The sequence below is a fragment of the Bubalus bubalis genome, chromosome 13 (assembly GCF_019923935.1).
Source record: "Bubalus bubalis isolate 160015118507 breed Murrah chromosome 13, NDDB_SH_1, whole genome shotgun sequence".
NCBI classification, from domain to species: Eukaryota; Metazoa; Chordata; class Mammalia; order Artiodactyla; family Bovidae; genus Bubalus; species Bubalus bubalis.
This window is the reverse complement of record NC_059169.1, coordinates 65500847-65513843: the sequence shown is the minus strand read 5'-3', so window position 1 is coordinate 65513843 and position 12997 is coordinate 65500847. Positions and strand designations below refer to the sequence as shown.

At 36.8% G+C, this 12997-nt stretch overlaps 1 protein-coding gene across 2 annotated transcripts in view; it reads left to right on the top strand.

The window, feature by feature from the left end:
• The window catches only part of TRPC4 (transient receptor potential cation channel subfamily C member 4), a 205492-nt gene that overhangs the window by 164966 nt on the left and 27529 nt on the right, over positions 1 to 12997 (top strand). For both annotated transcript variants that reach the window (XM_006065973.4, XM_006065971.4), the window contains exon 5: positions 7087 to 7226. In XM_006065973.4, coding sequence (XP_006066035.1) covers positions 7087 to 7226 — 140 coding nt within the window. The remainder of the gene's footprint in view (positions 1 to 7086; positions 7227 to 12997) is intronic.

Below are 12997 nucleotides of genomic sequence, written 5' to 3'. Positions count from 1 at the left end.
TGCTGTTGCTCAGTTGCTAAGTCGTGTCCTACTCTTTGCAACTCCATGGACAGCACGCCAGGCTTCCCCATCCTTCACTAGTTCATGTCAGTAATGCTATCCAACCACTGCAAAGCCTAAATAATTTATTTTCTGGCCCTTCACAAAGTATGATGATAGTTTAGATTGTTATAGATGTACTTTATCAAATCAAGACAATTCCCTTCTAGTCATACTTTACAGAAACCTTTTGTCATGAATGAATGTTGAATTTGGTCAAATGAATTTACTGTACCTATTGTACAGATTTATTGCATCTAATGAAAATATTTTTTTTCCCCAAAAATCTATTGATGTGATAAATTACATTGATTGATTCTTAAATATTGAAACAACCTTGTATTTTTAGGAAAAATGGCATTTGGTCATGATTTATTATCAGTTTTATATATTACTATATTTAATTTACTAATATTTGTTGAGGATTTTGTACATATTCATAAGGATTATTAGTGTATAGTTTTCTTTGTATATATTTTTGTCTGACTTTTTATCAAAATAATACATACTTTTTCCTTGTAATTTTGTATTTCATTAGCACTGGCATTATTTCTTTCTCAAATATTTGGTAGAATCACCATGAAAAACTAGACCTGAATTTTTCTTTGTTGGAAGGTTTTTAACTATGAATTCATTTTCTTTAATGAATATAGGACAACTCAGGTTACTCTATGTCCTCTTTTGTGTGTTAGGTAGGTTTTGTCTTTCAGGGAAAATGTCCAATTCATTTATGTTGTGAAATTTATGAGTATCAATTTGTTCCCTTTATTCACTTGTTATCCTTATAAAGTCTGTAAGATCTATATTCATTCCCATCTTTCATTTCTGATATTGATCATCTCTTCTGTCTTTTTTCTTGATCAATTCTAGCTAGAATTTTTTCAATTTTATTGACCATTTCAAAGAACTAGATTCTGTTTTCATTGATTTTCTCAAGTTTTATATTTTAAAATGTATTGATTTCTGCTTTTTTTTTTTTTAATGTTCTTCCTTCTGCCTGTTTTGGGTTTAATTTGCTCTTCTTTTCATAGTGTCACAGTTAAAGCTGAGATCACTGATTTGAGACCTTTACTATTCTCTAATTAAGCATTCTACTCTAAGTACTGTGTTAACTGCATCACAGAATTTTTAGTTGTATTTTCACTTGTAATCATTTCAAAATATTTTCTAATCATTCTGTAAATTTCCCTGTGACAAAAAGTTATTAGAAGCATATTATTTAATTGCAAAATATTTGGAGATTTCAATGTACAATTTATTATTGATTTGTTCTTTACTATGGCCTATCAAAGGATTGTCATGCAGTTATGTTTTGCACTTTTATCCCATTCTTCATCTCTTTTAAATAGTAAATATTTAAACATTTCAAATGTATAAATATGTTGAAGTTATATAGTCTGTCTTGGTGAATGTTCCATGTACACTTGAAAAAAAAATGTGTCTTCTGCTATTAGACTGTTGATAGTGTTGTTCAGTTCAGTTCAGTTCAATCGCTCATTCTTGTCCAACTCTTTGTGACCCCATGAATTGCAGCACGCCAGGCTTCCCTGTCCATCACCAACTCCCAGAGTTCACTCAGACTCACATCCATTGAGTCAGGGATGCCATCCAGCCATCTCATCCTCTGTCGTCTCCTTCTCCTCCTGCCCCTATCCCTCCCAGCATCAGAGTCTTTTCCAATGAGTCAACTCTTCGCATGAGGTAGCCAAAGTACTGGAGTTTCAGCTTCAGCATCATTCCTTCCAAAGAAATCCCAGGGCTGATCTCCTTCAGAATGGACTGATTGGATCTCCTTGCAGTCCAAGGGACTCTCAAGAGTTTTCTCCAACACCACAGGTCAAAAGCATCAATTCTTCCGCACTCAGCTTTCTTCACAGTCCAACTCTCACATCCATACATGACCACTGGAAAAACCATAGCCTTCACTAGACGGACCTTTGTTGGCAAAGTAATGTCTCTGCTTTTGAATATGCTATCTAGGTTGGTCATAACTTTCCTTCCAAGGAGTAAGCGTCTTTTAATTTCATGGCTGCAGTCACCATCTGCAGTGATTTTGGAGCCCAGAAAAATAAAGTCTGACACTGTTTCCACTGTTTCCCCATCTATTTGCCATGAAGTGATGGGACCAGATGCCATGATCTTCGTTTTCTGAATGTTGAGCTTTAAGCCAACTTTTTCACGCTCTTCTTTCACTTTCGTCAAGAGGCTTTTTAGTTCCTCTTCACTTTCTGCCATAAGGGTGGTGTCATCTGCATATCCGAGGTTATTGATATTTCTGCCGGCAATCTTGATTCCAGCTTGTGCTTCTTCCAGCCCAGCGTTTCTCATGATGTACTCTGCGTATAAGTTAAATAAGCAGCATGACAATATACAGCCTTGACGTACTCCTTTTCCTATTTGGAACCAGTCTGTTGTTCCATGTCCAGTTCTAACTGTTGCTTCCTGACCTGCATACAGGTTTCTCAAGAGGCAGGTCAGGTAGTCTGGTATTCCCATCATTTTCAGAATTTTCCACAGTTTATTGTGATCCACACAGTCAAAGGCTTTGGCATAGTCAATAAAGCAGAAATAGATGTTTTTCTGGAACTCTCTTGCTTTTTCCATGATCCAGCAGATGTTGGCAACTTGATCTCTGGTTCCTCTGCCTTTTCTAAAACCAGCTTGAACATCTGGAAGTTCACGGTTCATGTATTGCTGAAGTCTGGCTTGGAGAATTTGAGCATTACTTCTAGCGTGTGAGATGAGTGCAATTGTGCGGTAGTTTGAGCATTCTTTGGCATTGCCTTTCTTTGGGATTGGAATGAAAACTGACATTTTCCAGTCCTATTGTTCAGGATTTCTATATTCTTTCTTTATTTTTTAACTGGATATAATAGCTTTGCGATGTTGTATTAGTTTCTACTGTACAACAACACGAATCAGCCATATGTATACATATATCCCTTCCCTTGTAAGCCCCGCCCCATCCCAACCTCTAGGTCAGCACAGAGCACTCAGCTGAACCCCCCTGTATGATACAGCAGCTTCCCACTAGCTTTCTGCTTTACACATGGTAAATGTGTTTATATGTCTATGCTACTCTCCCAATTCATCCCATCTTTCCCTCCCCACTGCTGTGTCCACAGATCCATTCTCTACCTCTGCATCTCTATTCCTGCCTTGCAAATAGGTTCATCAGTACCATCTTTCTGGAACTTCTATATTCTTACTAAACTTCTTCCTAAACTTCTTCCTACTGGTTCATGTACTTTTAGAGAGAAATAGTTAAGTCTCTAACTATAATTGCACCTTTCTCTATTTATATTTAAGTTCTATGGCATCTTGCATTATCAGGTTATTTTGTCAGCTCCATTTATATTTAGGACTGATCTGTTTTCTCAGAGATTTGACCTTTTTATCCTTATGTTTTATTCCTGTACATACATAGTAATACTTCTTCTGAAATATATCTAGTCTTACATTAATATAACCATTTAAGCTTTTTTGATTAGTATTTCATGGTATCATTATTATTCATTTATGTTTGGCCTATCAAAGGATTGTCATGCAGTTATGTTTTGCACTTTTATCCTATTCATCCATCTCTTTTAAAAGTGTGTTTAGACTTTATCTTTCATTCAATGCAGTTTTTAATATTGGTAGATTTAAAATCTACCCCATTGTTTTTCCTATTTGCCCCATCTGATGTATTTTTTTCCTTTTTTTTTTTTTTTTCTGCCTGTTCTTGGACTGCATTTTATAACACCATATTTATTTATATTTTTGTTCTGCATTTATGCATTTAAACATATTTTGAGAGAAGACATTAGGATTTACAACATAAAATTTAATTTGTCACAGTCTAACTTCAAATAATATTTTGCTTTACGTGTAGTATCAGCACCCTGTGATTCTATGTGTCTCATCCCCCTTTCTTGTCTTCCGTGCTGCTGTCATGTGTTTTGCTTTTACGTATATCATAAACCACAGTACAGTGCTACTATTTTTGTTTTGCCTTGGGCAGTCAATTATCTGTTAGAGCAAAAGAAGGAAAACATCTTTTACATTGATTTTCACTTTAGTAATTTCTGAATAGAGATCTTCATTTCTTTTTATAAGCCTAAATGTCTATCAGTTATGTTCTGCTTTAAAAAAATAACCCTTTAGCATTTCTTGGAGCATGGGTCTCTGTCTGAATTTTTGATTGTCTGAAACAAGTTTTTCATTCTCCTTTATTTATTAGAGATATTCGTGCTGTGTGTAGAATTCTGGATTGACTTCTTTCTCTTTTCAGCACTTTAATGATGCCATTCTGTGTGGTTTCAGACAATCCATTTGATATCAGTCCTATATTTTTTCCTTTGTATGCAATGTGCCCTTTATTTCCACCAAATCCCTGTCCCTGGTGCCTTTAATATTTTTTCTTAATCTTTTTTGAACAGGTTGAGTATGATGTTTCACAGTATGCATGTGCTTGTATGTGTGTATGCGTGTGTGTGTATTTTGTTAGGGCATTTATTTATACCTATGTAGAAGGCTGGACAGAAGTGTATAGCATTTATGCCTGAAAATGGATATGCCTCTTCTGTTAGGACATTAGTGCAGGAATTTGAGGCAGTAGAGTCAGAAGCTGAGCTGGATTTGTGTTTCATTGTTGCTGCAATCAGTTTCAGGCCACCATATACAAAGACTGCAAGTCTTTGTACCCCTCTCTCCAATGCATGGGCTTCCCAGGTGGCTCTGTGGTAAATAATCTGCCTGCTAACACGAGAGGCCTGGGTATGATCCCTAGGTCAGGAAGATCCCCTGGAGAAGGAATGGCAACCCACTGCGGTATTCTGCCTGGGAAATCCCATGGACAGAGTACCCTCGTGGGCTACAGTCCATGGGGTCACAGAAGAGTCAGACATGACTTAGTAACTAAACAACAACCTCAATTCACACCTTGAAATCCTGTCCCACAATGTGATGGTTTTTGGAGGTGGAGCCTTTGGGAAGCACCTGGGACATGAGGGTGGAGGCCTCACAAATGGGATTAGTGCCCTTAGAAGAACAGACCAGAGACCTAGCTCACTCTGTTTCTGCCAAGTGAGGACACAAAGAGAGGTCAGAAGTCTACAACATGAAACAGGACCCTCACCAGAGCCTGACCCTGACACTCTGACCTTAGATTGTAGCCCCCAGAACTATGAGAAGCAAATTTCTGTTGTTTATAAGACAGCATGTCTGGAGTGCTCTGTTATAGCAGCCTGAACAGATAAAACACTTGGGAGAGATAATTATTCTCAGAATTCCTGCTCCACCCCAGCTTCTGGCCTTCCTCCAGCACCTGTGCCTCTGAGGGAGTTTGTGTCCAGGTATTTGTGATCCTCTAGTGGTTGTCAGCTTCTGCTTCTTACTGAGTGTTTATCAGCCTGGTGATGTGAGGCAGAAAGCCTGTCTGTTTTCCAGGTCTAGGGTCAGACTTAGGAGAGCCTATGCCTGGGCATCAGGGAGCATCTCAATGATCCAAATCTTCCTTGTCATGGTGGTAAAACTGTGCAGGTTGCATGCAGAAGGGTTTCCCAACCTTCCCCCATTGGGAGGAAGCATCTAAGGATATTGGTATAAATGTTAGTCCCAGTTCTATTTCCTGCTTCTCCCAGAGGACCGATGTGTTCTGCTTCTTGGGGTGTAGGAGCCTGGATAAAACTTTGTGCTTCCTCCCAGAACCAGGTTCTTAAGCGGTGTCAGGATCTATGGAAATTAGCTTACAACTGAATGGACACCCTCCTCATATCTGTGTCCTAGGGGTTCTGTCCTCTTTCAGTAGCTCATGCTCAGCTTTTAGAAGTTTGTTTAAGAAGGTTTTCTGAACTTGTCTTAATCTCTTGTGTTGATATGGTGCCCGTGTCTCTCACCCTGCCACCTGACCCAGGGAAGCTAATGCTCTCCTTATCACTCTCTTTGCAGCAACTGTTTTCTTTGACATATAGGCTCCCTGGTTTCTCACCTCTCTGACAGATTCATGAAAAAATATGACTCTATATTTATATGACTTTTTCTTGCTTTTAGTGTAGGACAGATATAAAACTCTGTGCTACCCACATTGGTATCAAACTATCATTATCATAAAAGAGTCTAGTTGTTTTCTTATTTTAATGTAGTTTTAAAATCATATTTATCCTTTTCATATTTCCTGATTCTAGATATCTTCATATTTTCCCTTCTCATTATTAGGCTCTAAAAATAGATTTATAAAATTTTAATAATATTCTGGAAATAGAATAAAGATATACAGTGATATGTTATAAGTAATTTCTAATATTTGAAAATAAAATATTTCCTATTAAAAACATGACCATAATCAAAGGAAAGGGATTTTTATTTTCTCTGGGTATAGCTTTAGACCTATTGCTAGAAGTATGAATGTTATAATCGCTTTTTAAACAGAACTGAAATCAGATCTCTGAAGGTGCTAACTGCTTACAAAGCACAGCAAAGTACCCTGGTCAATGGTATTAAGCCAGTTATGTTCAGTAGATATAAGAGATGCAAGTTCAGCCCCTAGGTTGGAGAGACTCCCTGGAGTTTGCTTGGAAAATCCTATGAACAGAAGAGTCTGGTGGGCTACAGTCCATGGGGTTGCAAAGAGTCAGACTGGCCGAGCACACATACATTCACTAGAAACAGTTTTTTCATAAATCTTTGAGTCATTTTGGCTTGGGAGGAAAAATGTCTTTAAGTATCTGTTTGCAAATGAGCATCATAATATTTTCCATGAGAAAGATATAGAGGTAGAGAGGAATCCCAGTTTGAGTCAAAATTTCACAACCTTCTGAATTTATCAAATGAATAAAAAGAAAGTGAAGCAGCCTCAAGAGAATTCTCTACAAATTAGCTAAGAATCCTGAAAGTTTTATAATCTGACTGGGACTCAATTATTATTACCTATAAAAATAGGTGTTGTATTAGAGTGACTATATAGTTTCCTGAAGTTCCAAGATTCTTTGATTCCTAATTATGTATCTCTGTTTATAATGAGTTGATTGAAAAACCACTCTTACATGAATCTTTCTATAACTGCAGGTTTTATATGGGGAGAGATTAAACAAATGTGGGATGGTGGACTTCAAGATTACATCCATGATTGGTGGAATTTAATGGATTTTGTGATGAACTCCTTATACCTAGCAACAATCTCCTTGAAAATCGTTGCATTTGTAAAGGTAACTATAATTTATGTTATTGGTAAAGCAAAAGTTATGTTAACTATTGATAATATTCCATTGTTATTATTTTTATTAATAATGCTGCCTAGGGCATTATCTGTATGTGAAATTCATCATCTCATGACTTTCCTGAGAGATAGGAATAAAATACATAGATAATCCACAGCTTATAGTCGTAAAACAAATTTTAATAGACATTTAGAAATTGTCACCCAATTTTCTGGTATCTAAATTGAATGATGCCTAAAACTGATTCACAATAGCTGCTCTCAATTCTAATCTTTTCCATTTCTAATGAAATTCTACCTCAAACACTGTTCAAACTTTTGCAACCAGAATCTATTTTTATCAGTTATAACTAACTGATAAAATTACACAGACAGATCAAAATATTACTCTCTTAAAGCACTGAAATTATTATTTCAGTTTAAACTAATATAGCTTGATATAATTGGAGCAGAATATAATTCTTTCTCCTCACCCCATTCAACATGACAGTGCTGAAATCTCACACACCCATATTCCTCCCCCGCATTTCATACAGCATCAATCTCATCCCAAACCACGTAATTTACATAAAACGTTTTTGTTCTGCAGTGACAACTGAGATTATTTTGTACTTTGGGGGATGTTTTTTAAACCAAAGTATGATCGTGTCCTCCTTCCTGCCTTTCCTTTCACTCCTTCCTTTTCAAAAAATGTGTGTCAAAATGATGAGTGAATTAGGAAACCATAGTGTTTAATTGGACTGTACATGAATAATTCATGCGATCTAATGATCTGAGCTAGGAAATGCTAAAACAAAAGTGAACTCTCATTCATTTAGTCTTGTTCTAAGTCAGCTCCTGAAACGTTCAGCTGTAACAGGGTCAAAATTGCCCTAAGTCGTTTCCTGAATTGTTCAATTAAAATGTTTCCAGCACTCATCAAAACATTCAGAAAAAATGTTTTCTGCCAGTTTCATGGAAAACTAGCTATGTTTTAAGAATGGAAATGATTTGATAATTTTTTTCTATCTGCATTAAGAATGAATTACCTTGGGACTTTCTGAAGATGACAGAAAATATTGTGTTAACCAAGCAAGTTTTGCATCTGTGCAGGAGATGGATATCTATTTTGAAGTGCATATCTTCCCAATTCTTTCTTCTGTCATGATGCTTAAGTATATCTATAAAGTTGTTTTGGACATGTTTCTCTCAAAAAGTAATATATCTGTTTTTTTGTGACCACGTGCAGTTATAAAATTCTAGTTCTACATGACATATCAATTCTTCTCATACTTTCAGGTGCTAAGAATCACCTGAAGAGCTTGCTAAACCAGATCCCTTTTCTCAATTCCCACGGATCAGGAGTATTAGGCAGGGGCCTAAATTCGCATTTATTGCAAATTCATCAGCTAATTTTGAAGTAAATGGTCTAAGGAAGACATCATGAATAGCCCTAGGCTGAAAAATTCTATTTAGCAGCTCAAAGAAATATGGGTTTGATGCCAAAAGTAACCTCTCTCATATAATATTTATATTAAGAAACATTTTATAGATCTCATTTATATGGTATTCACTTATAGTACATATATATTTTATATATAAGAACTCTGGTATATACTAAGTACAATTATATAAATTAATGAACACCTGTGTATTTGGGGCCTCAGTGGTTTCAGATAACTGGATTTGGATTTTCATAAATTCTTTATGTGGAATATCTGTTTTCATAGTAAAATATAAACATTGTTCCTTATACTGTAAATGGGAAATTTTGTGTTAAAAATTCAACTAGGGACTACCCTGGTGGTCCAGTGATTAAGACTCCACACTTCCAAAGCAGGGGGCATGGGTTCAGTCTCTGATAGGGAAACTAAGATCCAGCATGCTTCACATGGCTAAAAGAAAAAAAAAAAAATCAACTCATCCCAAGTGATGAAGAAGAAAGAAAAGAAAAGGAAAAAAACATGGAAAAGTACATAGAAATAACCTCAGATGAAGTCTTTGGGAAATATATGGATTGCTTATGCCCTTTAGTCATAGGAGTTCAGCTAGGATTATAAACATAAATGATGAAAATTTATTTCTGAATAACTAATTTGTGTGCCCCAAACCTGAGTTTCATGGATAGTTTTTAAATGGCTGCACTTTAGACCCGGGTTTCCTGGGCTCAATTTTCTCCCATCACTTACTAGTTATGTGAACTTGGACCTGTTTTTCCACCTCTCTGTGCTTCACCTATAAAATAAGGAATTTCTGCCTTACACCATTAATATGAGAAAAACATGAGTCGATCAATGTATTTAAAGTGCTGGTATCCATGCATGATTAGTTCTCTCCTTTCTCTCCTACTGCTGTTTCCTCCTCCTTCATGTACCCTGAGTCCACTGGACCTGCCTCTTGCAATGTCTTTATTGTGGCATTTGCTTCATTTTAGTTGAAAAAGACTTTCATGTCTGAATTCACACTTGCCTTTACCACTTGCAAACTGTCTGATTTGGGGCAAGGTGTTTCATGTGGGTCTCGACTGTATTATCTTTTAAATGACGATAATAGCAAAAAAACACCGACTTTGGGAGGCTGTGATGTCATGCTGATTTGGTGACTCAGGCTTCTTGATCATCTTTCGTTCTATCATTCATTTTCTCATGCTAATTTTTAATAACGTAATTTACGATTTCAGGAACAGGAGCATTATTTCTGTACAAAAATAGACTACCATAAATGAGGCAAACAGTCATTTTGTGAATCAAGCAATGAGAATTTATGGAGTCACATTAAGAAACTGGCTTTCCATCTGTTTGTTGAGAATGCAAAGACACTGGCGATACAGCCCCTGCCTTCAAGCAGTTCACAGAAAGGAAAGAGAAATGCACGTGAAGACCTTACAGTGTGATAAGGTCTACCACAGGGACCTTGGTGACATCATGGAAGGAACTAAATTTGGCTGGCAGTGTCTTGAAATGATTTAGAGGACAGAGTGAGTGGGCATTTATTGTGTCCATGAACATTCATAAATGACCCTGGGAGAAGAGACACAACATGCATGAGTCTGAGAGTATAAAGGAGGTTACTAATTGAGAGGGATGGTCCAGGGAACTGGGGCAGGGTGAGGATGGGAAGGACTTTCCAGATCATGCTATACAGTTTGAATCCTAAAATAAAGAGGAACCATTAATGAGGCTGAAACAGAATGAGTCAAATGATGATGATTACCTGAAGTAGAGCAGTGGACACAGGAGAAGTTAATAGAAGGTTGGCTTTGGAAAAAAAAAAAATTAGGAGGTAAGATCCACAAGACATATGATTTGTTATTATGAAGGCTAGGATCATGGGTGGGATCCCAGGATAGTCTTGATGCTGCTCCCCAGTAAACAGTTCACTTCTGATGGTGCAGGCAAGATGACCAAGGGGTTATAACTTGGAAATGCCCAGGTTCTGTCTCCTGATACGGGTACATAAATGGTAGCAAAAATCTAACCCTTGGTCATCTGGGTCAAGTGATAGATCCAGACCAAATGAACTATCAGTCCTTCAAGAGGGAGATCCTTCTGTAACTGGTCTGTAGGGAGAGAACCTCATGGTCTAGCAGAAGGGCCATTCTTATTTGGTTCATCCCTTTGCAATTTATCCTCCTGGAGATTTTTTTTTTTTAACATACGAAAGGGTTCTTATGGCCAAAGCTGTGATCTGGGCTCTGATCCGTACTTGGTATGACTACTGCCTGTACCACTTCCTACCAGTGAGATTTGGGACAAGTTAACCTATGCCTCAACATTCTTCTCTGTAAGATGACAGGAATAATCAAATTCCAGACAATGTTTGTGAGGATCTCATTAATAAACACATTTAATGCCATAGAATGGAGTTTAATATAAACACTCAGTTGTTTTTTATTTCGATTAAAATGAAACAGCATTAGATTATACAAAGCGAACACAGAAGTTCACGTGACTTTAGGATTCTCCTCCTTCCCCACAAGGCTTGTGGTTCTGCCTTAAATGCCTTGATTCATTAGCATTTCACAGCTTAGGGATTGTAGCTTTTTAAAATTTGCTTTTAATTTTTGAAGGAGAAGGTTTGTCAATCATTTCTTGTTCTCACCATGTATAAAATGTTAAGTCAATCTAGAGCTTGTTGATGCCTGGGCACACTTGGAAAATGTTAGTTTATCTTCATTAGGAAACATTTTCTCCTAAATATTACCCAGTTCCTTTTCCTATGTATAACTTGTCTCTTATGTCTATCCTCTGTCATTTGGCAGAAATGGTTGCAATCCTATGCCTCGTCCACTGTGTAAATAATATTATCAGAAACCAAAATGATTAGGAATAAGAACATTTCTTTCAATGATCTTGTTGGAATTTTTCATAGCACCAGTCTTCTAAATAGTATTTACCTCATTGGTCCCTCTTCTTATCAGCTAGAAAGAAGGTGAATGTTTCTATTTCACAAATGTTACAACTGTAGTGAATTCTCCAAATCATGAACTTTTCTAAATATTCTTTAGTTTTATGACAGAGAGCTGTAGATATTTAAATCTGAGTTGTATAGTATTATCTACCACAGGAGAAAATAATACGCCTTCCTATTGTCTTTCACTTCTTAATTATCTAACGACTTTTTAGAATGGGAAATGTTTTCACCTTATAAATCAAGCATTAAAACTAGCATACATTTTCTGTTTAATTTTGTAGAACAAATATTTTCACTTTGCCTCAACTTAATTATTATTCATTTTGAATACTTGACTTTTATGAGTATGCATCAGGCTCTAGAGAATATAAAGATGAACTTTTGCAATATTCAAGGAACTTAGGACCTACTATTATGATGCAATCCGTCTTGCACTCCTAACACTTCTGCTAACGTGTTCATGATCTGCCTTCAGCTTTCTCTTAGAGTTATCACTATTCCCAAAGCCTCTGCAACCCAGCTATATTAAGATGCTCCCATTTCTACAAATGATCCATCTTTTCTAACAATCGTACTTTAGAATATGTCTGGGATGATTCTCCACCCGAAAATGCTTTTTGAGCTTCTGTCACATATAAAACACTCTATTAGATGTCCAGTACCAAAAACACATTAGACAAAGCTCCCGACATGGAAATCTGACAAGGAACTCAAAGGTAAATATTCTGTTTTCTAGGTCTGCATAGGAGCAAGTTCCTTACAAAGAATCTAAATAGAAACGGAGGCTTAAGGCAAAGTCAAACTATGGTAGGTTTATAATTTATAAGCAAATCCATGAGAGAAAAAGGACAGCAGGAATTTCTGGTCCTCAAAGAGATATAGGTGTGTACATATCTCTTGATTTCTCTCGAACATGGGATTGCCAGCTCTGGTCAGCAGGACCCGAGTGTCCACTTATCTGTAGTACAAGAGAACTTCTCAAAGGAAAGACAAGCACTGCCTATTTAATATCTGTCTTTTTCACTGTAGTGTAAGCCTGCATGGCATGAGTTATAGCTTGTTTGATTACCACTGTGAACCCTGAAGATATTGCCTGACACAGAGTATGCACTCAACACATATTTGATAAGTGATTAGTAGCCAAAGAATCAAAATAATTAGAATTGAAACCCATTTTTTAGACAAAGGGTCCAGGGTTCATAGAAAGGCATTTTGGTGAGAATGTGAGGGTCAGTTTGGAGAACGGCCAGAATTGAAGGTTTGAGCCAGAGCGGTAAGCACCTAATTGGGTACAAATGGAAAGTCAATCTCAAAAGGAAGTCAAGTCCCAGATTCCAGCGACTTCATGTGACATGTTGGGAAATGGAA